The 27,937-nt window shown below is 32.5% G+C and overlaps 3 protein-coding genes and 1 pseudogene across 3 annotated transcripts in view; 1 reads left to right on the forward strand and 3 right to left on the reverse strand.

Moving 5' to 3' along the window:
* Positions 1–118: 118 nt before the first annotated feature.
* Positions 119–1,124, reverse strand: LOC111620844 (proteasome subunit alpha type-4-like). Its single transcript, XM_023362842.1, has one exon. The coding sequence runs from the start codon at positions 1,040–1,042 to the stop codon at positions 266–268; it is 777 nt and encodes a 258-aa protein (XP_023218610.1). The 5' UTR covers positions 1,043–1,124; the 3' UTR covers positions 119–265.
* A 1,543-nt stretch (positions 1,125–2,667) lies between these two features.
* LOC111620815 lies at positions 2,668–9,527 on the reverse strand (annotated as a pseudogene).
* Positions 9,528–9,900: 373 nt separating this feature from the next.
* On the reverse strand, positions 9,901–27,508 carry LOC111620846 (rhomboid-related protein 2-like). Its single transcript, XM_023362844.1, has 8 exons — positions 27,310–27,508; positions 22,945–22,968; positions 22,616–22,786; positions 20,929–21,099; positions 20,709–20,851; positions 18,290–18,402; positions 15,925–16,025; positions 9,901–15,846 (listed from the first exon to the last, which is right to left on the reverse strand). Exons 1-8 carry the CDS (start codon positions 27,364–27,366, stop codon positions 15,541–15,543), a joined length of 1,086 nt encoding a protein of 361 aa, XP_023218612.1. The 5' UTR covers positions 27,367–27,508; the 3' UTR covers positions 9,901–15,540.
* Positions 27,496–27,937, forward strand: part of LOC111620845 (PAX-interacting protein 1-like) — a 47,148-nt gene continuing 46,706 nt past the window's right edge. The window contains exon 1 of the mRNA XM_023362843.1: positions 27,496–27,854. Coding sequence (XP_023218611.1) covers positions 27,771–27,854 — 84 coding nt within the window. The 5' untranslated portion in view covers positions 27,496–27,770. The remainder of the gene's footprint in view (positions 27,855–27,937) is intronic.

The following is a 27,937-nucleotide window of genomic DNA, read 5'->3' on the forward strand; positions in this document are numbered from 1 at the left end:
AGCTCTATACAAAGAAAAAAAAAATTAGTTGTTGTACATCTTTTTTTATAACAGTTATATTCACGATACAATTAACCGTCAAACTATTTGTTAAATGAATCATACCAATAATCATCTCCAATTTAAAAAATAAGACTTGTATTATATAAGATTAAAGTAATACATGAAATCATTAAACTTGTTTTAATTTTAGTAATAGATGAATATATCAAATGATACAGCGAAGTCAGAACTTTCCAACAACTCTACAGGCCAGAAACAAAGCTTAGCTTTTGGACTTTTCCTTGTCTTTTTTGGCCGCTTCGACCTTCGCTTCCTCTCTCTCGTGCTTCTGAATCAGCATCTCCACCTCTTTAGTGGACAGAATCTTTATCTTCGTCTTCTTATCTCTGGTCAGCGTGGCCATTTCCAGCTTATCCGCAGTCAGTCTGGTCATATCCAGAGTCTTGCTCAGTACCTTGATGGCGAGAAGCAGAGCGTCGTTTAGAGTGGTGGCTCCGTCCTTGTACTCCTGTTTCAGAATCGATATGGCCGCCGCGCTGTTGTTTCCGATGCAGGTGGCCTTCCATCCGCCGTAGTTGCCGCTGGGATCCGACTGGTACAACTGGAAACCGTAGTGCTTATCCCAACCCATATACAGGATGGATACGCCGAAAGGCCTCTTTCCGCCGTACTGAGTGTAAGCCTGTTTCATGTCGCACAGCCAGCTGACCAGGCGTTCGCAGGGGATTGATTCTCCGTACTGAATCAGGTATCGCTGGGCAATTTGTCTCAACTCATTTGTTAACACGTTAGCATCCGAAGTGATTCCAGCCACGCTGCATGCCAAATCGTCGTGAATCTTGTAGATTTTCTCTGCAGAGAACACTTCGTCTAAGAGCTTATTGGTGTTCTTCCTTTCAGCAGCAAGAACTATTCCATCAGAAGCCAAGATTCCCAGAGATGTCCCTGCGTGACCGATCGCTTCCATAGCATACTCCACCTGATATAATCGTCCTTCTGGCGAAAATATAGTCGTTCTCGAATCGTATCGGCGCGCCATTACTTATTAATTCAACAATACAATCAACACAACTTAACTTTAAACTGCTGATTCACAAACAAGATGCCGCACTATTCAGTGTTGCCAGATCGGAAACGGTGAATCAACAATATTTCTTTTTTTTTTTAAAAAAAACTGTTTAAATTTATTAATTATAAAAAATAATGCAGAAATATTTTATAAACTTGTAATAATTTAATACAATTCTTAAATTTCGTTACGTATATTTTTAAATAGGAATATTACCGGCGTGTGATTCGGATTCGAATTTCGATCCAGATTCGAATGACCGGAGTTGTGTTTTATCAAAATTTTCACATTAATATCAGTGTTAGGCTTGTTATTTAGTTTTCTTTAACTTATAAGCGTTAAATGTACAGTAATACCCCGACTTACGCTACCCCGACTTACGCGAATCCGGAGTTACGCGATTTTCAAATCTCGTCGATTCGTCTTTTGTTTGAGCGCCACGCAACTCTTAATTACTCATTTCCCCCCACACTATTGTTCGGCTTACATGTTCGGACGTGTTCGACATATAGCTACAATTTATTTTGTGTTATTTGTATGTATTTATATGCAAAATTATACCCCAACTTACGCGAATTCGACTTACGTGGTTATCGCTCGGTTCCACCTATCGCGTAAGTTCGGGGTATTACTGTACAGGATAGTCACTGTGCTAGTGTAGTATGTTAGATGTAAATTAACAATGTAAAGAATTACACAATGTCTGACAGAGAGTCAATGTAGTATAATAGAAGTGATAACAGCCCGGTTGTCTGTTATTACTAGGATTTACGTAGAATATTAGTGATTTCAGGACTAGGGCGTCGGCCGGATGGCCGCGGAAGCTTAGTTTCGGATACGACTGACTGAAATTTTCACCAGGACTGGTGGTCTCCGGTACTTCAACTGAGAATGAGGATGCTACCCTATCAGAATTCTGCATTTTTTTTTTTTTTTTGTGTGATGGCTACTGGACCCTGTTGAAAAAGCAGCGACTGATTTTGTAGTTAGTCAGATGGACGGGGTCCCGGATAGGTCGGTCTACGCCTTCAACTTCCGGTCGACCCCAATACAACGGTCCTTTCAGACTTCGGTGCTGGTGATTTCACTACTACATCCAACAGCGCTAAAACAAATAATAATACATATGCTAATTCGTTACAACTGTACTAGGCGCATACTAATAAACAAACCAAAATTACAACCAATTTTCCTTTAATTATTTTTACAATATTTCTTTTTTTCGAAATGTATTTAATTGATTTTATTTTAGCAACACCTCTTTTTTTTTCATATAGCAATTTTCCTAAGTCTCAGATTGCATTACAGTATTAAAAATTCTGAGGAAGTTGCAGCTCTCACAGTACTCAAAATTTTTGTTTAGATCCTCAGTTACACAGGTGACACATTGTAAAAATTTGACTATTACTTTTATATCGATTTTGTTTTCGACACTGTTTCACATAAAATCACGTAGTTAATTAACAATTAACTTTATTCACTCTCGGATACAACTGACAGGGATGACAACTACACAAGAAGTCTCTCAGACAAACGAAAGTATGTAGGAATTTCCACCTTTGACTTGACACTCAGATCAAGTTATAACAGATCAGTTACAACAGATCTTCCCCCTCTAAAAACGAAGTCTCGGAGATGTGCAGGTAGGGTCCATGTTCTAGAGCTCCTTCTAACCGGTGGTCCTGATGTTGATTATTCTGGGGAGCTGGATGTTGCCTGTTCTGGAGTGGTTGTTCTCTTCGAGCTATCAGTTGATCAATATGTCTCCTTTCTATAGTTTCCTTCTGGTGAAGCTATCACGTATGTGACATATGTATATAGTCCGGTCTTCCATGTCACCTTCCCTAGTTTCCACTTCTTTGCGTCTCTATAGCACCTGTAATTAATGTTGTCTCCTATCTGGAATTCTCGTATTCTTGTTTCCTCTTTTCTATCCTTATGTAAGTGTAGATTTAATCGATTATAGATGGTGCGTAGTCTTCTTCCCATCAACAGTTCTGCTGCCGTTTTTCCTGTAGTGCTACTAAACAAAAGTCTGGGATCAACACCTCACTTTTTTCTTGATTTTGATGTAATTTTTCGATTCTTCTCTTTATAGCTTGCACCTATCTCTCTACTTGTCCGTTGGAAGAGGGATGATATAAAGGGGTAAATATGTGCTGTATCCCATTTTTTCGTATATATTCTTCCATTTCTTGGGATTTAAAGCTTTGATGATAGTCTGATACAATTGTATTTGGTAGTCCATGTGTACTAAATATTCTTCTCAATAATTTCACGGTTTCCTGAGTTGACTGCGTTTGTACCTCTTCTACCTCCACCCATTTCGAATAAGCATCCACTAGAATAAAATATGTAGGGGAAATACGTACAAAATGATATACGGTTTTATTTTAGGTTCATGACTCTTTATTGGTAAATCACAGCACTGTCATATTCTACACCAATTATCTTTGGTTCTTTACCTATGAAATATAATAAACATTTATAATATAAAAATAATAGAAAAAACAATATTGTTAGTTTAATCGAGATCAGCCAAAATCCATTTTGTCTATATGCTATGGACAAAGTGGCATATTACGTAAGGACAAAATTACATACACGTAAAAACTATAAAATTACTGACAAAGTTCACAAATGAAACGCTCGGTTCTTTTAGAAATGTCAGCGCAAGAAGCGTGAGCCCAATGCAAACAATTTAAGCACCGTAACCAGTCTTTTCCAGGCTTAGATTGGCAAAAAAGATCATTGCAATATATGCATGGACAGTCCTCTTCATCATCTTCAGAGTTATCAGGAAAATTTTCTTCTTCGCCGTTTTCTTCAAGTAACTTTTTAGTAACGTTTCGTCTCCTTTTCTCTGGCGGAACTTTGGGCTCATTTTTTGATTTAATTGCCTTCATATTAGGAGTAGAAGTTTAAAACTAAAGAGGTTTGTCGAGTCTTTGGCTTACGTTTTCCTCGACCACTTATAAAACGTCCTTTTGGGACTGGAGAAATCTCCTCGATAGACACAGCAAGAGTAGAGGACGAGGGATGTTCATTAGTAGCAGCAGGTGAATGATATTGAATTGAATGAGTTAAAAAAAGTTCTTGCTCAGTGTTTGCTGATGGAACCTGAGATGAATTATCGGCTTGTTGTTCGGTAGGTACTGTTATTTCAGCTGTATTATTGTCGTTAGGTGTGACAGCACGGGAGCTACAGAGATCTCGTGCTGTCAAACTTACCATCTATACCAGGCACGGCCCGTATAATGAATTTATGTGGCCCGCGATTAATCTTTCAATATTAGCTACTGAAGTCCGAATAGCTCGATGAAAAATTCTGACGCCTAAAAAAAAAGAAAAAGAAAAAAAGTCAACAACTCACTGTGCGTTTAGAGTTAACCCTGCATTACAAATCTACAGCGTAGAATGTTGATAAAGCATGATAATGTGAAAAATGTATCTGTAATCTCTATGTACAATTTAGTCTGTACGGGGTGACACCACAATGAGATCTCGCACCACGTCAAAATCTTCCTAGGGCAGCCTCTGGTTCGCCCCGTGAAAAAAAGTTTTCTTTCCAATTCGGCCCGGGGACAAAAACTGTTGGCCACCCCTGATCTATACAAAAAATTTGTTGCAAGGAAAAAAACTCGTAACGTATCATTTCTTGTCGTCGGCCATGACACTCGGGCGAATGAGAGGAGTACGTTAACGTTTTCACAGGTTAGTAAAAGTCGCTCGGATAACGTGATGTCGTGGTCAGTTGCGCGCTTGAGACCGCCAAATTCGAACTATGTTGCCCATGTCATTTTGTACGTATTTCCCCTACGTCCATAGTGTGGTCCTGCATGATCAATGTGTACTCGGTTTGACCTCTGTTCTTGGCATTTTATACACATGGATACCGTCTCTTCAATTTGGGAGTTCATTTCAGGCCATCAAAAATAGCTCTTGGCTGTTCTTTTCGTTCTAGACATGCCCTTATGTGTGGAGTGTAATATGTGTAATAGCTGTGGTTGCAAGGTTCTAGGGATGGCTACTCTTTGTCTCCATAAAATGTAACCACATTGAATTGAAAATTCTAGCAAAAGGCATAAGTTCTTCTGGACTACTAAGTGGCCATCCGTGTAAGATTGCATGTTCAACTCTTTTTAACACTGAGTCAGTGTTTGTCTCTCTGCTTACTTCCTGAGATGTGATGGGCAATTCTGACTGTTCAAATATAAGGAATATCTCTCCTGGTTCAGGGATAGTCTTGCCTTCCACAGTAGTTGGTATACGAGATAATACATCAACATTAGTCATCTCTGCTGATCGACGATGATCAATCTTATATGAGTATGCTGCTAATCTCAAACACCAACGGATCATTCTGGGTGAGATTAAATCAGGAATTGGTTTAGCAGAGTTCAGAAGGCCCACAACTGGCTTACAATTCGTATATATAGTAAAATTTCGGATAGCTAGGTAATTATGAAATTTTGTGATGCCAAACATTATAGTTAATACTTCTCTCTCGAATTGTGAATAATTTCTTTCTGCTGGATGAAGTGTCCTCGATGCAAAGTATATAGGAGCTTCTGATCAATCTGGTAATATGTGTAAAAGTACTGTTCCAACTCCATATGGTGAAGTATCACACGACAACAATACTGGTTTATTTAAATCATAATGGATTAATAATGTTTTTGGTGTTAGCATCTTTTTTTTATTTTCACGAATGCTTTGCTGTGTTCTTTTTTTCCAGATCCATGGTTTGTTCTTGTCTAGGAGTCTATATAATGGTTCTTTGGCAGCTTTGGTTGCTTTATCTTTCAAAAATCTATCATAGAAGTTTACAAATCCCAAAAATGCCCGTAACTCTTGTTTTTTTCGGGTCCTGAACCTGTTGGATCACTAAAATTTTATCCAGTGTGGGTCGAATGCCCTGAGCATCTATCAAATATCCTAAAAATTTGAGTTGATTTGTCTTGAATAGGAATTTGCTTTTGTTCAGTTTTAGTCCAGCTTCTGAAATCCGGTTAAGAATTTTCTTCAACTTTTGATGTAGAGCTTCATCATTTGGTCCCATGACAAGTATATCATCTATTATCACAACTGTCCCTGGAATACCTCATACGATCTTTTCCATCTCTCTCTGGCAAATAGCTGGACAACTACTTCACTCCAAATGGTAATCTTTTCATTCTATATAAACCTTTGTTGATAGTCAGTATCTCAGACGACTCTTGATCCACAGAAAATTGGAAGTACGCTTCCTAGAAATCAAGCTTGGCAAATATCTTTCCACCAGATAATGAAGCAAGTATATCGTTAATTAATAGCCGGCAATGGGTACCATCTACTTTTATTGCCTCTCTGTTTACAGTGCAGCGGTAATCTCCACATAAACGTACACTTCCATCTGGTTTTGCAATGGGTACGACAGGAGTGGACCACTTAGAAGTTCTAACTGGTTCTATAACTCTTAACTGATGAAGTCGATTCAACTCTTGTTCTACCTTTGTTCTCAATGTAAAAGCAACCTGTCTTGCCCGCATAAAAATAGGCTTAGCTTCTTTATTTATCGCTAAACTGACTGTCTCGCCTCTAAATAGACCCATTTCTGAATTATTAAATAAATGCTGGAATTCTTGTATCAGATAGTCTGCACCATGATGGTGATAGAGTCCCTCTATTCTGATTCCTAATGATTCAAACCAATTTCTTCCAACAGGTTCTGGTCCATTTCCTTTAATCACTAACAATGGCAGATTCATAACTTTTCCTCACTATTTTAGTGCCCACCATCTCCAGATTCTGATCCACCCATGTTTGTAATTTGACTTCTTCTGGTTCTAACTTGTCTCGCTACATTTTAATTTCTTTTAAGGCCCGTTCGCTCATTACAGTGTACCCAGCCCCCTGAATCAATTTCCATTATGACTAGTATATTTTCAATATTGATTAAGGGTGGTATCCTACTTCCACATATTTTGAATAAAAATGTATATTCCTCTACTGGTTCGATGTCAAATTTTTATGTTTGACACTCCGGCTGGATACCTCTTTCCGATGTGCCCCAATTTGGTTTCTTCCCTGGTTTGGAATTTTTCTTCTTCCACTCTTTCGTTTGGTGATACGTGCTTTTTCTATGTGCCCTTTGTTTCCGCAGAATTTACAGCTTGTCTGAGCAAATTGGCAATTATTCGGTTTATGATTCCTGGTACACCGAAAACAACGTAATATGGCTGGCTCATTATTTCTCTTGTAGTCAGCCTTTAAGTTATACACTTGGGTATTGTTTCCATCTGACCCAAGCTGGCTAACATCTTTAGATGTGCCTCTGCTGCATCCAAAATGGCCTTATAGGTAGTGTCCGTTTTTGCCAATAACACGTGTATTCCTTTATCCCTTAAACCACTTAGCCACTAGCCTAATCGATTTTGTTTTCGACACTGTTTCACATAAAAACACGTAATTAATTAACAATTAACTTTATTCACTCTCAGATACAACTGACTGGGATGACAACTATACAAGAACTCTCTCAGACAAACGAAAGTATGTAGGAATTTCCACCTTTGACTTAACACTCAGATCAAGTTACAACAGATCAGTTACTACAATTACAGTTATTTGCAGGTGTACCATGAACACAATTAAATACAGTAAAACTATTTAAAAAACAAGGAGCAAAAAATGATTTGAAACATGTTCTAGAAAATGACAAAAGTAAAGGTCCACCTACCGCTGACTTGATAAAACTACTGAATGTTGGTAGTTGGTCGCAAATTCGTACCTTGCCAACAAACTGTCTATGTTTTCAGGTTTTCTTCACTTTTCACATCTAAATATGGGCCAATTTTCCATAGTCTTTCCGGGAGGCATCCCTCCTTGGCAGATTGCCCATGTGTCCCATTGCCATAAAAAAACCAAATACAACCAGGGCTGGACCAAGAATTTTTCGCACCCTAGGTGATTACTCAATTCATCTGCAAGCAACCCATGTTCTCACTTTGTATCACATTCATTTAGCATACCAAACATTTTAAACAAATGGTACTAAGTAAATGTATATCAGGTTAAGTTTTCATCTTGTGTCAACAAATAGACATTGTTAACTACATCATCTGTAGTTATCATACCTCCATACTTTAAAATTTTCTTTTGTTAATGTCATTGTATGTTTCAAATTTGATACACAAGCTGTTAGCTGAGCTTATTGGCAAAAAATAGTTTTGCATTACGAACGAACTACTTTATTTGCACACAATGTTTCAGATTTTTTTTGAATTTTTGCGTTTCTGAACCTCACTTGTAAATAAAATAGCCTAAATTCAATGGCAAGATGGCTAAGACAGTAAAAGAACATGCTATTCTGAACAATCCAGATTCGAGTCCAGATCGGGTTCTTGGAAATTCTTGTGGGTAGTCCTTTTTTTTAAACTCTCTCCATCCTCAGGCACTAAGACGGACTGTTTCCATGCACATAGTGAAATGGATTTAGTCAGACCCCTAATAGGGTAGCTGAGTATGAAAGATGGAGTTCAACAGTCCAGAACAACTTGTGAACTGACTGGAATTCAAACCTGAGTTTTCCAGAGTGGAAAACATTTACTGCACTCAACAGTAACTAAATGAATCAACCACTGAACAATGGTTTCAGCCTGACAAATAAAGTTTACTGGGTTTTCTTCACATGAGTAACACCTAAATATAGGCCAATTTCTCAGAGAATTCCTTCCAAAAAGCATCTCTCCTTGACAGATCACTGTCATTTTGCATTGCCTTATCCTATCAAACTAACCATTTGTTTATTACCTCATTTAACTGTCTTCATAGGTCTGCCTTAGGTATGTTAGACCTATCCTTCATCCCACTGCTTCCCTCTTATATGCTGGGTCAAACTGATGATGGGCATCGATAAAGATATTCTTAATGCTTATGGGACAGGAAAAAAAAAATTAAATTTGAATTAATGTAGTTTATTTTATCTCTATTATGTTCTACATTCTTCTATTCTGTACAATTTGTATTTTTGTATGCTTTGTATGGTCATAATAGGTATTTTCTAGGAAAATCAAACAGCTTTGCAGCATAGAAAATTAGAACTGTGTAAAAAAAGGGATTTAAAAGTGATCTAAATCTAAAATAAAAACTTTTTGTAGAGATCAATATAACTTAACAGCAATTGAAAACTCAATTGACATGTAGCATGCAACCAGTGTACAATTGGCCCATAGAATTTACATGACAAACTTTGACTTTGAAAATCTCTGCCCATAAATTGAATTTCAAAATTCCAGCTTTGTCATGACACTGGCCTTGATGAGTTGTACATATTTGCAAAAGATTGTGTTTGGTTAGTTAGTTTGTTTAGTTATGGCAACGCAACACTTGGGCGATCTGCCTAGGGGATGCCTTCTGGGAGGTCTTTTTAAGGGAAACTGGCCCCTATTTATCCATTACAGACATGAAGAAAACCCGGAAAACTCCACGTGGCCAGCCTGTCCAAGCGAGGCGCGAACCCACCTCCGAACTCCCAGTGTTCAGCGTACGAAGACTGCTTAGCCACTGGTGGGCGATTGTGTTTAGTAGTCATGCAATTGCTTTAAACTTTGATCAAAGACAAAACACTTTCTAACTTATGTAGAACTCTGTTGAATTTAATGAAAAAGATTTTTACTTCCAGAAAAAGTAGTTCTCCTTTATTTATGTATCAATATAAAGCAAATTTTATTAAGTTCTATTTAAAAGAATGACTCAAACAATAGAAAATAAAAATTTTTATTGCCCAATTAAAATAAAAAAAAAAACAAATTAGTATTTATCAATACATAAAAATTAGCTACAAAATAAAAATTTCTAATACAATAAATTAAATATCTGTAAACACAACCATAAACAATATATTAATTTCATTTAGCAATTAATTACAATTATTACGTATAAAATTAGTACAAACAAAACCGAGTTTATGGAGTACTTCAAAATAACAAAATATATAATTTTTATATATTTAAAAAATAATAAAGATTTATCAAATAATAATAATTTTATTATCATTTTATATAGAGTAAAGAAATCATAACATTAATATAAAATTGTAAAAATGTCACTAAATTACGAGAGTGGATCAATAAATAATCAGCCGTGTTGGTTATTTATTGATCCACTCTTATAAAAATCCATATTTTGGCATTAAAAATGTGTGTTATCCATTCTATCCTGCATTGGACTAGTTAACTGAATAAACAAATGGTTTTGAAACCATTCTACTTGAAAATGTCTACTTGTTAACTGAGGATGGAGCACATTCATTCTAAATTTGTATGCTATTCTATCTGCGTAGAAGATGACTATTAATATATCAAGCATTAAAAACTAAGGCAATTTTATTCTCTTCTGAAATTTTTATTAAATATGTCCAAAAGAGAATCTGATAATTTACATTATTTACTTTTATATATAAATGTGAATCAATAAATAACCAGCTGAAAGCAACAGAGTGGATAGTTGCCCCAGACGTTTATTTATTGACCCATCCTTATGTGAATATCTGAGGCATGTCCAAAATCTGATGCTATCTCTTGACGTATTTTAAGCATACCGCAGGTACACCATTGATTTTATAACAACCCAGATTGATAAAGGTCATGTAACAATATACATTTGGTCATTAATTATGCTCGTCCTGTTTCTCTAGCATACAAACTGCTAGATACATTCTGTATTGCGAAAAATTAAAAGTATATATTTGTGTTATTAAGTAACATATTCTTAACAACATTTCTGAAATAAATTTAAGCAATTTTTCAGTTTATAAGAGAATTTTTTCATAGTGGCTTGCATACTTAATCTGTTACAGAAAGTGTGCGTTATGTGCAATATGATTTATGAGTGACTGTAAATTGTATTGGAGTTTCAGGAATTTCCATATTTCTTGTAGATTTAGTCCAGATTGAAGAAAGTGCCACGATGATCAGTTGCCAGATAATCAGTGGTGGACCCATACTTAAAATTTCTGCCAAAAGATTCTAATTTTTAAACAAAAACAAAATTTTGATGGTCGGAGTCTTAATTTCATCTCACTTTCGTCAAAATTTGTCAGAAATCTGTATAGAAAAACTGTAAAGTGAATAAACTCTTAAAGGGAGGAGTCTGTTTTCGGTAACGATATAATGTTAGCCTTGTAAAATCCGAAAAACTGATTGTTCAAACCAATTTTAAAGCAACTCATCTTTAAAATTTTTACTTTAGCAAAAACGTCAAACGAATAGTCGATCTTTGCTAAAAATATGAATATCGAATAATTTTAATACAAAAAATTTATAAATTACATAATGCACATTCATTTAGTAGTTAAAATGATTGTTTGATCTAATTGTGTGATGTGAAAAGCAAACAACAGATTATAATACAACTGAATTAAGTGCTGAACCTTTAACAATGAAAAACATTGGTGAAACAATAATATTTAAATTTTATCCCAGCTAACAACCCATTCTCAGTCAAGGACAGATAAAAATTGAATGATTCCACTTTTATATGTCCACGTGCAAAGACGGTCCTTTAAATTACAAAATTCTATTGTGTATTTTAAATTTCATTCTTTTTAATGTTCTATTTTATAAGTTTATTAGATTCGAAATATTTCAAATCTAAATTCTATCTTAACAAAAAAGAGGGAGAATTTAGCAACAGAAAGGACATCTGCCAAATAAGTAGACTAGAAATAATAAATGCTAATGGAGGAGGGTCTGATACAAACTGTAAATTTTAAGAACAGCATCATGCAACAGGGGCCTGTGTGTATATTTTAAATATTCTTACTTTCTATAAAAGCTTATAACAAAGTGTTTAAAATTTACTGAAATTTTCAGTTTTATAAAGAGATTGTCATAATTTTCTATTACATTTTTACAATGTTCAAACAAAGTATATTGCAATTATTCTGTGAGTTACTATCACTGTCACAATACTTTAATTTTGTATTGAAAGTATCAAAAATATCACAGTAAATATGAATTATGAGCTGCACAGATTTCAGATTCAACTACTGATACTTGTTTATGTGAAAAAATTTCTTACTATCTAAACCAGGAATTGTAACTTATAAACCAAAACAATGACCTTAATATTCTATGCAAAATGCCAATATAAGTTTCATGTCCCATCCAATAACCTCAAATAAAAGAAATTATATACAAGTCTTGAGAGGACTGCATATCTTTATCATTTACAGACATTGACTGCTTGCTAACAAAGCATACTTTCTTTCATCTGTGCATTTTGCATCTTACTATAACATCAATATATCATCACACTGAAGATTGCTACTACTGGCCAAAACTTCATCACAAATGTTTTAATAATTCAGGCCTTTTCTTATTTGAAGGTCGCCTTATTTACCAAATTATACTGTATATTATTACTGCATATTGTCTCAAAATGTTACCTATACCATAACAAAATTTAAACTGATTGATTTTTAAGGTTTCAGCATACTATTAGCTATACAACTTGCATCCATTATAAGTGAAACTACAATTAGGCAACATAAATGAGAGATAAGGAATAATGTTCAGATCCATGTTGCTTATAAATAAGTCAAGGATATGGATTAGATTCAAGCCAATAGTCATGAAATATGTAAAGTCACGATTATTCGGTTAACACGATAAAAGTTAGAAAGAAAACCAATTCTTTTTAACTCTTTCTGTTCTGCGAACACTAAAAGGGCCTCTTTTTAGCAAGTTCATTATGGATTATGAATTTGGTCAGGCTGCGAGGGATGAGATTCAATATGAGATGGCTGCCACCTTAATTTAACTGCTTGGCCATTTGACTGTCAAAAAATGCAAGATTGGATTAAAAAAAAAAACCTTTGTGTTTGCATGTATTATGGTTCCCTAAAGAGAAAATCATTTGTGTAATTTTAATACTGTAGTAACAAATGTACTACTACATTTCTATTTCCAGGAACATGGCCTTAATTTATAAGTCTAATCTTACAAAAAAGTTAACAGCTTGCTTAACAATGATTTTCCATAAAGTAATTGTGCTATAAATGCAAGGATTTACTGTATTCAGGGATGTAGCCAGAAATGAGTGTGGGGTAGCTGGACAGACCTGCCAGAGGATCAATGAAATATCTTATTCATTTGATTGGAGGAATGTAGTTCCATCACAAGTAACAAACATTATAAGCAAAATGCTATTGTCTTCTGTAAGTTGATAATCCAGAAATATGATAACTGGGGCAAGAGGCATTTTATTTGTGAAGAAGAAAGATGGAATCAGAGAACTTGGATGGTTTAGTGCAGTGGTCCCCAACCCCCGGGCCGCGGACCGGTACCGGTCCGTTGGATCAAATGGTACTGGGCCGCCCAAGGAACATTAAATTATTTCCATTTTATTATGGTGTATTTCCTCGGGTTTGTGCGACTTTTAATGGACGACGGAACAACGGAATAAACTGGACATAAGAAACACACTTCGGGTGTCATTGTTTCCTATTACCTTCAGATGGAACCGTCTCGTTGCAAAGAAACAAGCTCAGGGTTCGCATTGATTTAGCGTTCTAGTGAGTTAAAATGTTAAATCACGTTATATTCATTTTTTTGGTGTAATTGTATTTTATTTTGAAGGCATGTTTAAATACAATTAAATTAAAATTATTAAATTAAATCAATCTAAAATATAAACAATCATCGTCCCCCCTCAGTTGGCCGTGGTAAAATTATCAAACGTTAACCGGTCCGCGGCGATAAAAAGGTTGGGGACCGTTGGTTTAGTGTGTAAAATTTCCTACCACGAAACTCACGGGGCTACATTTCTGTGTATTGTTGTAAAGTTTAAGTGTAATGTTAAAGTTTAAGTGCTAGTTACATTATTTTAGAAAGCTTACAAACATCCAATCTTTATGAAATTATACATATTTAAACAAATGTCTTAAGAAATTTTTATTTATTCTACTTTAAGCAGAAATGATTCAAGTGGAAAATAAGGAAAAAAACAATCAAAATCTAATTTTTAAGTATATGCTTTTGAAGTGAGACGAAAATCATTTTTAAAATGCCTAATAAACTTATTATTATATACTAAAACAATAGTATTTATAGCTTCTTATTTTATATATCATTGAGTTAATGCACTTAAGCTAAGAATTACAAATAATGCATAAAATCATCTAATGACAGACTCAATATAATTAAACAAACTTTTTGATACTGATGAAGTGATTTGGCAGATTTCTGCCATAAAAATGATATGTCATTCTGCTTTCATACTGATAAAAAAAAAAATATCACTGAAATTCTAGCTATGGATGTAAGCAATGAAATAATACTTATGTTATAATTAACTTCATTGCTAAAGGAGTCTTATATTCAATAATGGATAAATACTAGATGATCAGACGAAAGTAGATTTCATAAGATAGCATAAGAAGTTTGGCAATACTGAAAATTAGACTTGACAATGCCCAGTGTCCACTGTGTTTGCTGCACTGCCAAATCATGGTATTGCCAAGTCTGACTCAGCATCACTTTCTCAGAGTTCTACTTTGATCTCTCCATATTAATGAGAGTTTTCATCCGCAAAAGGATCCATAGCCAAGAGATTTATGAAGAATCCGAAGCCAAGAAGACTCAAAAACATTTGTCTGTTACGTATCTAAGACTTCTTTAGCCAAGAAGATGGTTATAACGTTTAATAGCAAGGAGTTTTAATAAAGTACTATTAAAAATTCATCATTAAAATGTCTAATTTTCATATGTGTATCTATTTTAATACTTTATAAAAATGGTACCTTTGATGGTAATCAAAAATTTGTACCTTGATTTTGTATCACATGGAATAAAAAATTATATCAAAAATCAGGACGATGATTAAATTTTTCATGTTTATTATTACAGCTAAAAATTTTGTTTCGTAAATAAATTAATTCACAATTTAGGAGTGAATATCGTACCGAATATGATGAACTTATTAACTGATACAACTGTAATTTTGCTATAAACAATACTTAAAACGTCAATTTGTACTTATTCTATATTCGGTAAATACTATTATGAAGTATATTGCATATGTGTATAGAATACCCCAAAAGTCAGTTAACTTTATATGTTATTTTTTCAATTCTAGTACACTTGTGAATACAAATCAAACTGAAATTAAAACGTACTTTTCTTATATAAAATGGTAAAAAAAAAATTTAGTCAAGTATTTGAATAAGATTTAGTGTTTAAGCAGTTAACTGATATTTGGGCCATCCTTTATATATATAATAGACTTTTTAAGTCTCACATAACTTATAAAATATTGACATTTACCAAACTTTTGTTTTTTAACTTAACAAATAACCAAGTGTTGGAAATTAATTCAGTGAATTATATCAATTTTGAAAAAATTTCACTTAATATTAACTCTCTTGTTAATGATTTTATAAATTATACCAGAAAAAAATTTACTGTACAAGACATTTTAGTGTTTTAATCAGGTTCTGGAAAGTAATTCGGACAAAGAATGTTGAAAAGAATGCCGAGTAAAATCAGTAGGCAAAACAGACCCAACATTACCCAACCTAATATTTTTTCCCACTTGTATACTCTAATATTGCGAAGTACGACAAGACCGACGAGAAGACCGCCCAAGGCGCCTGTAAGATGTGCCGCGTAACTTGTTTGATGATGATCGCCCTGTGCGTAGCGACCGTATATTGCTGCTCCTATGTCAGTTGCAGCAAAAACAAACAGAACTACTAATCTCAACCAACCAAATTCCATTTCTTTAAAATTCTACATGGAAAAAAATTAATGTTATAAATTTATGTTAAATTTATTTTCACTCTAACTATTTTGAATTCCGTAACTTACAATAATCACGTTAGCTAGATGTGCTGCTATTAATGCATAGACACCTCCAGAGGCACCTGCCAAAAATGTATTTGGATCTGTAATTGATGATCCAAGGGATCCTAAAGAGAAGAAATCATTAGTAGAAATATAATAATTTTATAGTTAAGATGTGGAAACCTAGTCATAATTACCTAGTAATTTTGAAGTTTCTGCATTATCACATAATACAGAAACTTCAGTATTACTTGAAAAACATGCAACACGAGTGCGACGTTTAAACATACAACACAACATGAATCTTCTATTGAAGGCTCAGGTTGTACTGTACATTCAAATGTATCTCATTGCAAATAAGCAGATAAAACACTAGCAACCACTGTGCTTATTCCATAAAAAGTTTGCTAAAATTGTTAAAAATGGAAATGGATATAACATTATATGAAATATTCTTTCTTATAATCCTGAGATTAGTGACTTTTATCATGTCTCTTCTCTGACTAGCCATACTGAACAGAGAGCAAGACTTCTAATCAACTCTTATTGCCTTTATTTAGAATTGAGCATTTTGAATTGAGATAATTTTTCAATCCCTTCTCAGGATACATTAATAACTCTTTCTAAAAAATTAAACCATGATTTAACAAAAGACAAACCTCACCCCACTTCCCTGAACCTGTTACTGGCGTGTATCGTGTATAAGAGATCCCGTCGAATTCCACATGCACCATTCGGAAGCATCCCTAAGCTAGTTGACCTGAGGAAGAACTGCAAGATAGTTTGAAAACATTTGTCACCCTCTGTATATTTCTTATACGCATTACATGCCAGTAACAGATTTAGGGAAGTGAGGATTTTGTTCTGGTGCTGAAGTTAGAGTGAACTTTGTGACAAACCTCACAATACACGAATCCAATAGTTTTGATATCTTGCTATTCTACTTTGCATTTACCGTAACTCTTATGGTTTATGATGACATCATCAATCTCCATTCCATTATTTAAATTAACACTAATATTACAAAAAATTATTGTGACATGTTCTTTAAATCTTCTCAAATATAAATCTTTTTCTCTATGAAAGATTTTTCCATCATGCTTCAAATGGTCTTTCAGTCTCTCCTATATTATATACTTTTTCTTTACAAGTACAATTTAATCTGTAAACCACTGCTGGAATATTTAGTTTATTTATATTTTCTGAATTATCATCACATTTTATATTTAATTAATTTTGTACCTAATACTAAATTTTTTAAAAAGAGATATATTAATGTATCCTTTTTTTAAAATTTATAACCTGAAGAGGGATTGAAAAAAGTTATCTCAATCTGAAATGCATTGCTAAATAAAAATAATAAAGGAGTTGATTAGAGGTCTTTGTCTCTGTTAAATACAAATAATTGGAAAAGAGACATGATAAAAAAAAAGTCACTAGTCTCGGGATTATAAGAAAGAATATTGTATACAACATGCTTGTGTGCGCATATTATCAAACATTCCATGTGAGCATCTCATTGCTTTCAGATATCAAAATTTCAATACTACTGAATGTAAAGACTGATTAACGTGATCTTGAAAAACTTAACTAACAAAATTTCTTTTAATTGATATATTAATTAAAATCTTTAGGGAAAATATTCATAATGTCTCAATCGAACTAATTTCACTATCGAAATTTTGAGTTATCTGAAATAATTTCATATAAAATTAGCATCATTGAGATTCAGAAATCATAAAAGTTCTCAAAAATTAGAATTACAAAAACAAAAATTTGCTTCTTTTGCTGAATTAAGCATTGCTTTGAATTGCTCTACTCCTTCTTCAGATCAAAATATGAAATTAGAATGATGGAAAGGTTTTAAACTTTGAATCTCCTCACCTTTTGTCACTCATTAAACAGACTTCTCTGTATCTAATTTGTGAATGTAATGGCAGACATTTCATTTGAGTACTTTCTGCCATTTTTCCTGTCAGAGACATATTTCTTTAAAGTAATGAAACTTCTAAAGTAATTTCTTGTGGAGCACACAATGGATTGTTTAGGCTAAAGTACTTTAGACTTTGTTCCCACTTGTACAATTCACATTTCAGAACAATTTAGAATGTTTTGTTCTTCACTCATTTAAATTTTATATATTCAGAACTTCATTCTAATTCTTTATATGGATCCAAACGAGTAGTAGAGCAACTCTTAAAATATCTTAAATTTGCAAGTTATTATTATAATTGTAAGATGTTTTTTCTTATAAGTTTCATTTATTCTAAAAATTAAATGAATGCTTGAAAATAATAATTTAAAAAATTACATTTTTGAAAAACAGTGTTTATGAATTTTAAGATTTAAATATTCAGAGCCATAAATCAAACTTAGAGTGAAAAATTACCTGCTATAACTCCTAGTAAGTATACCAGTCCAACTCTCCACCATTTGTGCACCAATTCTAATGGCAATCCCAAAAGTAATTGTACTAATATGTTGAATAAAATATGTATAATACTGTAGGAAAAAATACAATTATTTAAATACTCTCTATATATAAATAACACAAACTTATGTACAAAATTTTTATTAATCCTAAATAAATTAGAAGTATAAATTAAAAAGGAAAATATTATCATAAATGTAGTCACAATGAAAATTTATCCAAAATATAACATTAATTAATTTATTTATTATTATTTTAAATAATAAAGTAATAATAAAGTAATAAATAATAGAATATAAGCAAGAATTACTATTGTTTTCCAGACTTTTTAATATTACAATCTCCGACTTAGATGAATTTGTGTAAAGGTTGGTTTTCACTTTAACAGAACCATGTGACAGTTTATTGACACAGAAATGTTATTCTCACTACTGCAGCACACTGTCAAATGATGTTTCCATATAGTACATGTTGGGAAGAACATATTACTTGCAACTTTACATTAGGTCTAATTGTATGCCTTCTACTCTCAGCAAATCTTATCACTTTCCTCAAACATAAGCATCTGACTACTGGCAGTAAAGTAGAACATTCAGGAGGCAAGTGTATTCTGTAAATCAAAGCAGGGAATAATCCCAGCAAATAATGAAAAAGTCCTGTTTCAAAGATCTTAAAACTGGACTTTTCATTAGTTTTCAAGAGTGCATCTTGAAGGTATATTAAAGGATATACAGCCCTCCATACTTGTGGATCAATTAGAAAAGAGAATAGGATGGCAAGCACACTGGTGCAAACTTCCTGGAAGTCCCAAGGAGGAAGAAACTAAGTTGACATCAGACTCATACTGACAATAGCAGATAGAAACTGGCCATCACCTATATTTTCAATTTTTATCATTGGATGATAATTTGGTAAAATTAAAATTGAAGACAAAATCTGTCAAAATAGCAATTAATAGTAAATAACAGGTCAGTTGTCAAAAGTTGTATTCTGGAACAATAAAAGTGAATAAATTGCCTAGCTATGAAACCAGTTTGTCAAAGTAATGGTCCAGTCTATATTGCTAGACAATCATAAGCCCTAAATTGATAAGTTTTAATTTAACAGTTAATTGATTGGACTTCGAACTCAAATGTGAGTTATAAATAAACACTTGGCTTTATTTCCATCACTTTTTAGTTGATTGATTGCCAATATCTGACAGCAGAATGCAGCATTTACTTTGTAAAAAAGAATGTTAGAAGAATATCACTTTAAAAACAAGTGAAGCAAATTTTAACAGACTAAAACTGTTTATTTGACATTGAGATTTTCAAAACTTATACACTTCATCTCAAGATGAAACATCTAAGTTTGGTGAACTTTAATGACAAACAGAGAATTCTTAATCTGTTAAAATTTATTATATTGTGTACATACTTATATTATCAAGGAGTTGTAATATGTCTCAGTATAATTGAAAAAATTTGTTAATTATTAATCATATGAAAATAAACTATTAAACAAAATTAGACTGTACTTCACATTAAATAAATACATAGTATACATTTATAAATTTAACTGATAGTTCTAATGGATTTTTTAAAGAAATTTTCAACCATTTTCTAAGGTACTTTAAACTTTTAACAAATTGTTAATTGCAATTTGAGAAAAATTTACTTTAGAAGGCTTCTATAAACATACAAAGGCAGTTAAACTTCTATCTGGAATTTCAATAATGGAATGAAACTGTATGTGTTGCATAGTTCCAATGTATGTTTCTTTTTTCTAAGTACTCTCTTTCCACACAATGACATTTCTGCCATTGTTTTGACACTGATACTATGCCTGCAAAATAGAAGTCTTTTGGCTGATGTTGGAGAATGACTAGAACAGAGTGGACATGATCAATACACTTAGTTAAAAATTCTGGATTGCTATGTGTATTGTCTGGGATCTTCTTTTGTTTTACTCTTTCAGACCGATTATGGGTTTGGCGAGACCCACAATGGAGTGACCGGGTGGTGAGGGACATATTGTCTGGGATCTATCACCATGCAATAATCACCCGTTTGGCTCTTTAAAAGAAGCTTTGGAACACAGAAGATTCACCCAAAATACTTAAGTCTTGCTTCTTCTTAACAAGCCCTCTGAAGTCAGAGTTTGTGATGTAGTGACTCCAACACCAGTTGAAAGTCTTCTATATTGCAGGCATAGTATCATTGCCAAATGAAGGAAGAGGTGTCAACATGTGGAGGAGAGTATCTAGAGGAAGAAACATAAATTGAGTCTATACAACAGGTAAAGTTCCATTACAATTACTGAAATTCCAGAGAGAAGTTGAATCACTCTTGCATATTATGTTAAGTTCAAAATTCTTCTGTGAAAAGTTGCTTACCCTGCATGAATTAGCATGTATGTCAAGTAACGCCAAGCTTGGTATCTTCGTCTCGGATTATAAATTAATATACTATCAATTGGAACTGGACCAACAGAACTTAACTCTTTCATATCTACACAATAATATATAAATACTGCAATCTGAAAAATAATTAAACATATTTTATTTATTTTTTAAAATAAATTTCCATTTTGTTATAAGTAATCAATAACAATACCTCAATAAGAGTAATAAATATCATAAATAATGGAGGTGGCATACAATTATAATACTGTATGTAATTTCTTAGGACAGTTGCTTGTTGGGAATGTGGTACAACAGTTTTTGTAGCAAATTTCAGTAATTTGTGAAAATATGGTCTGTTTGAATACATCTGAGCAGCATGAACCTGAAAAAAAAAAATCACAACCTAAATTAGAAAAAAGAAAATCACTGATTATTTTTTTAATACTCTGTTTTAGCTTGTGAGAAAAATAAAAATAATTTAGTAATGTGATAGGATTTGTTCAAATATATTTTAATGGTTGTCTACGTGCTATGTGGAATGGTGATAATCTCTTGCCTAACGGCATTACGTATATTGGTAAAAAACAAAAATTGTTATTTATAAATACAAGAAAACAAAGTAAAAAGTTTGTTTGAAAGGTATATACTTGGCAATGTCTTAAAATGACAATGCTTAACAAGAAACACTTATATCTTGAACATTTACTTACTCTGGGCTTAAGAAATAAATTTTCAGGATATAAGTGTTTCTCATAATATAAAACAAAAGAGTATTTTGGCACAGTAGCTCACAGTGCCAAGTCCTCATAGGTTTAATCCTCCTCTATAATATATAACTCTGATATACATTATACAGAAATCTGTAAATCAGATAGATCAACAAAGTATGGCAATATAATGAAGACATTTCTGGAAAATCATAGCAGTGTTTGACTAAATTATTATCTTGATGGAAAATGACTGCTTGAAGTCTACCATGGAAGACAACACAAAGATTTCCTAAATGTACTGCTGTGCTGTCAATTTCCCCCACATTACTGATAGAAGTGACCAATGGTCATATGTGATGGCTCCCCAGACTAGCACTCCACAGTAGGCAGTAGTACACTGTCAACAGTAAAAGTAAGATTGATACATTCACCAGTGGTTCTCCACACTAACACAATGGTTGTCCATACCAAATAGAGCTGGTATTTGTTGCTAAAGACAATATGTTGCCAGTCTATAGTAATCCATACTTCTTTGTCATGGCACCATTGCAAACAAAGCTGTTGATGTTAGGATGTTAATGGTAAGATGTGTATTGATCACTGTGCATACACATTTGTCTCTGATAGTTGCCTACTAATTGCACTAGAAGAAAAACAATTCTATAGTAGGGATGGCAAACCATTTTGAATACAAATGCCATATAATAAGCATACTTGCCTTTAAAAATTTTGATGTGTACCAAAGTTTTAGACTTCAAATAACAATGGTTAAAGAAATTAAATGAGTATGCTTTAATTAGAATAAATGTAAAGAGGCTGATTGAAAAACACAGATGATAAACCAAAACTGTATGATATGTTATATGCCAGATGATTTCTCCTTAAGTGCCAATTTGGACATGAATTTCTTAGGATCACCACCCATTCTATAGCCTTATATAGCCTTATAATGGACAAAAGTGCCATTGCAGTTCACAATCAGACAATCATCTACCCTGGTGGTCATGTCCACCATGTATAGGTGACCTCACAGATCCACTTATTTTTAGAGTAACTTAATCTATGTAATTTGCAATATATTTCTTGATTCAACTCTCTACTCTCTACTCTACACATATTATCGATCAAAGTTCTTAAAATTTATTTGATATGAAATTAATTTTACTATTTTAGAAGATTAAATTTTACCATTTTAAGGAATTCATAATAACTCAAGTGACGATTTTTGTCCCAGTCGGCACGCTCGATTATTTCTTCTATCACTTCTGGTGGGAAATCCGATTTGATTGCAGTGTTTACATTTTGTAGATAAAGTTTTAATTCGTCGAGTGCTATTAACCCATCTTCATCCGTATCATACTGAAAAACATTAAGAAAAGAGTTATAATTGTAATAAACTATTTACTTATACTAAATGATATTAAATAACTTTTTAAGCCTATAAGATTTTAACAAATGCAATTCTTCTACATTTAGAATATATTCTATATTACATTATTATTTAAATAATAGTTTACCTTTTCAAAAACAGGTCTCCATTGCTAAAAAGACAAAGATTCATTATTATAAATGAATAACTATTGAATAGAAAAACAAAATTATATTATATTAAAATATATTGTATATATCAGAGGTGCCTCTCAGTAGACAGGACTCCTCTCTTTTATGGCTACATAAAAAAGATATAGGCATTAGTGTCTTATTGAAAGGCATAGTAAAGTCCGTGATATACATTCTGGGATCATAGAAGAAATTCAATGGGGGAGGTAACCAATTAAAGAATGACAGTTTAAAGCCTTGCATGAAATTATAATAAAATTGTACAAAAAGGTTTGCTTTACCTGCTGCAAAACAGATGGAAGATTAGAATCTATCATCTGTTTTGCAGCAGATTAGAAATGTATGTAACAGAAATTATGACATTAATACTATTAAGCTAGGATTATATAGATAGCCTGGAATAGCAAGACTGCTTGATTGCAAAATTAGAAGAAGACTACTAAATTAACCAATGCATCTTTAACAGTGGGTAAATGCTGAAAAGATGCTAATATTTTTGACCTGGTTAACAGGCCACCTTCAGGCACGGACATCTACTGGCATGAACTGGAATGCCAGTGTCAGTTAAGAAGGAAGATGGAACTTAGTAAACAACAATGGGAAATACTATACAAAAGCAGTAATTGATGTAAAACACTCCTCCTTAACTACCACTCACATTCAACATATCTATCTGCATCTAGATAATCCATTTACTGACAGCCCATTAACTGAGTTAAAAATGCTAGTATCTCTCCAATTTCACCCAGGGCCGTACATAACTGCTGTTATTCTATCCAATTCCTGTCTACAAAAGCAAGGAAAAAAATAATTCTTCTTCGTAGTTGAGACTTAAGTATCTTTCACTAGATTCTTAAATATTATTTGTCACTTCCAGGCTAGACACTTCAGTTTCTTTTGTTTTAAATTCTAGATACTTCCAAGATAATATTTACCAAAGTATAAATAATTTATACTTTTAAAACAATGATACCAACTGGTCATCAAAAAATACAAAAGCCTTCAACGGGAAGAACAGCCCAACATATTGTGTCATATGGGTTCAGCCAGACTCACAATGGGGTGACTGGATGGTTGGGGATAGAAAGAATCCAGGCAAACAACTTCCCAGGATTCTTTGTTTTCAAAAGAAAACAAAGGTTGTCATGAAAGTCAATGAGACACGAGTGGACAAAGAAAAAAAAAAAAAAAAACATTTCATTACAATATTAAATCAATAACGTGTTTAATTTAAAATGTTTTATATTATTAAGTAATTGTAACAAATTAAAAACTAATTAAAATAATAAAAAGATTTATCTGAATAAAAAAATTCTCATCTATTAAAGCTTTAAATATAAACAATAAAAATATAAAAACTGAAAAAAAAATTACTTTTTCCAATTAATTTTTGTTCTAATAATGAATTTAAATTTATAAATTAAAAAAAAAATGCAGAAAATTTTTAAAAATATATAAAATAAGAGCCTGAAAGAAACAAGCTTATAAAATTTTATATAATAATTCGAGAATTTCTGATTGCCTATGCTTTATTTGATGAGTTCGTTGACTCAAAAACATTAAATATTTAAACACTGGAAAAAAAAAGTTTTCATAAATCATTTTTTGATTAGAAAAACTTGTATTAAAAGTAATAATTTATTTTTAGTTATCAAAACAATTTTTTTAATGAAAAAAGACACACGAAAACTATAAAACATGTAAAATATTGATAATATTTTATATATTGACTATTTATTGAAACTATAAGAACTTGACAATCTTTTACAGTTAAATAAAGGATATTGTAAAAGTAATAGGTAAAAATCTCATAAAAAGGATGGAATGTAGATATTTGTCATTGTCTAATTCCACTCGTACGATTGAAGACCTTTCACGACAAGGGTGTGTCATTGTCATCTCTATTATTAGATAAATTCCTATGAAAAATAGATTAGACTACTGTAATTGTATTAAAATCAAATCTTTTTGCTTAAATTTTAATAATTTTTAAAAGTATTTGTTTCACGAAATAAGATTCTTACGTCCATCATACTACTGTACAAGTAAAAATTTATATATTCATATACGATGTCAAATACAGTATACAGAGAAAAAACATACCGTCTTTTGGCATTAAATTTGTTTACTCGATTGTATTTAACATTTAAACTTCAATAACTTCATAACAAACCTAAAGGAAAAAGAACAGAATTTTGAGAATTCCCAAAAACATCAAAATTTAACTTCCGTATGATACCTTATAATAGAACTCCTCAATTTCAGTACCCAATGGAAAGTTCATATTACATTCAAACCCATGATGCCTGTAAGCATGTAAGAGACTAATATTCAATGCGCTTACATTATGTAATATCAAATGCGCCATGTAGGTCTACCATCACCTTTATATACTAAAATTTCAGCACTATGGAAAGATAGATAAGACTAGATGGAATTCCTGTTGCTGTTAACTATTGCATAACTCTATTAGGCAACAGAAAGACACATCTATTCATAAAATGAAGCTAAATATCCATGATATTATATTAATATATAAACCATGAAACAATCAGGAAAAAACCAGTTACTCCATAAAAAGTATGACGAATAATACTGGAGAAAGAGATAATAGATTGTATTTGAAATAATTGATTGTCACAAGTTAATGTAAGTTCTAAAAATATATAAAATTATCTCTACATTCCATCATATATTAAATTTAATGGAATTGGCAAATGCTATTAAATCATTAAAGAAAGAAAATTGTCTTAAAGACATTAAAGAACTTATTTTTGCTAATTGCTTTTGGCCAACTTAATGCAAATTTTCAGAGAACTTCAAGAAAAGATGAATATATAAATTATTAATTTACGTAATGAAAAACTCAGCAAAATACAAAGACAATATACATATATATTTACTAAATCTGGCATCAATCAATAACAAAATCGAAACGAAAAATGAAATAAATGGCAAAATAAAGCATTAGCATTGTTGCTGAGATATATGTTTTTGAATAGATTAAGGCCAAATTTCTTTAAATAAAAACAAATAAACAAAATTAAAATGTTTAATTTGATTTTGTTTCCTATCTCATATTTATATGCTGATAATATTTATGTCATTCAGAAACAAACAGAAAGGAGATGAAGGCGATGTATGAGGCTATTAATATTCAAAGTTTTAAATACTTAATATATAATGAATATTCAGTATTTAAGTTAATGTTACCTTAGTAATTAATTTTATTCAGTATTTATTTAAAATATAACGTGTAAACTTCAATCAAAACTCGAAATTGGAATGAAAATATTTAAAAACCGAATGCCTTCAAGCTCCAAAGACGAGCCAGCAACACTCAAAAGTACTTGAATTTTAATAAAATTTGAGATTTTCAGTCTAAAACAACATTATTATATTTTAAATTATAAGAAAATTAACATGTAAAGTATACTAAAAACTTAAAACCAATAAATAAAAAATAAATTCATATCGATTTTTAGTTAAGGCAGTAAATCACAATTTAGAAAATGTATATCAGAACTTTCGAATATGGAAAAATAAATGATATAATTTCTTATCAATTCACAATTTAAATCTGTCATTAAAATAATTAATTTAGATTAATTATTAAGTAGAATTTAAAGCAGAAAATAAGGTCGCCAACTTTCAGAGTAAAAGTTCCAAACATGGCACAGAAAAAAGTAATGCGCAAAAGAAATTTTATTAAAAAATTTCCTTCTCTTGATGATTACGGCGATAATGATGACGAGACAGCAGGACGATCAAGGCAATTAAAGCAGCATACCACCGGACTAGGAATAGAATCCGGGCAAGTAACCACAGGAATTTTTCACGGCTATCCGTTCCAGATACGTCCAGCATCCATCCCTCGCCGTCCTACCGCCCAGTACTGGGTTCGGCCATACCCACAATGGATTTGCAAAACGGTCCACAGGGTGGAAAGCAGAGGGAATGGAAACTCGGGTGCCAACTTTCACAAGGAAAAAGTGAAGAACTGGGGACACGCACACACAGAACTCCTCACTCATTTTTCAGAAGAGAATATTGAAACGAAACATAAATATACATTTTAGAAGCTTAAATTTAGCATTTTTAAGATAAAAATTCATCAACACGTGGAGCATGAAATTGATTAATTACTTGATAGAAGCATTTTTCAGTTACTTTGATAATGTAAATATATGAATATGACTGTAAATATGACGACAATGTATGATTAAATGAAGCTAAAAGCAACTTTATGCAATAATAATTGTGCAATAATCACCGCATAGAGAAGAAATAATAAAAATGATGGAGTTTTTAAACCGTTTTACCCTGTCTAATCTGTTAAATTCCTCATTGTTGGGGGGTGGAGATACTTTGGACGGCATCGAGCAAGCAACCCCTTCGACCTGTATCAAAACATACAGAAAAATTCAATGTTTAGATGTCGGCATAACCGGAAATGACGACATCTTTCCCGTTCACGTGCTTTCACGCGCGAACATGCATGCGCCATCTTTCCCGCCATCCGAAAATGGCGGGAGAATGTCACATGGTTGATTTTTACGATTAAATTAAATTGTCATAGTTAAACAATGGAGACGAAATTATCGTTTAGAAGCGTAGAACGTAGTAATGTAAACGTCGAGGATACGAACGGTATTGATGCCATCAATTTTACATCATTTATTCGTTAATTATCAAGTGGATAATATTCATTGTATGATTGCACTTATTATAATCTCTACAGTAGAATAATATTTAGAGTTATCTCTAAATATATGTTCTCGTCATGTCTGCAGAGATTCAAGTCAAGCCTGATCTTTTTAAAGATGTGAAATATTGTTTAGTTGATGATGTCAAGGATTACGATAAGGTAAAAAAATAATAATAAATACATTTTTTTTCTCTCCTGTAATTACCAGCTGGTGGTTTAGTATTACACCTGAGTAACAACTG

This window comes from Centruroides sculpturatus, unplaced genomic scaffold (genome assembly GCF_000671375.1).
Source record: "Centruroides sculpturatus isolate CEXI.00-Female unplaced genomic scaffold, Cexi_2.0 scaffold89, whole genome shotgun sequence".
Lineage (NCBI taxonomy): Eukaryota > Metazoa > Arthropoda > Arachnida > Scorpiones > Buthidae > Centruroides > Centruroides sculpturatus.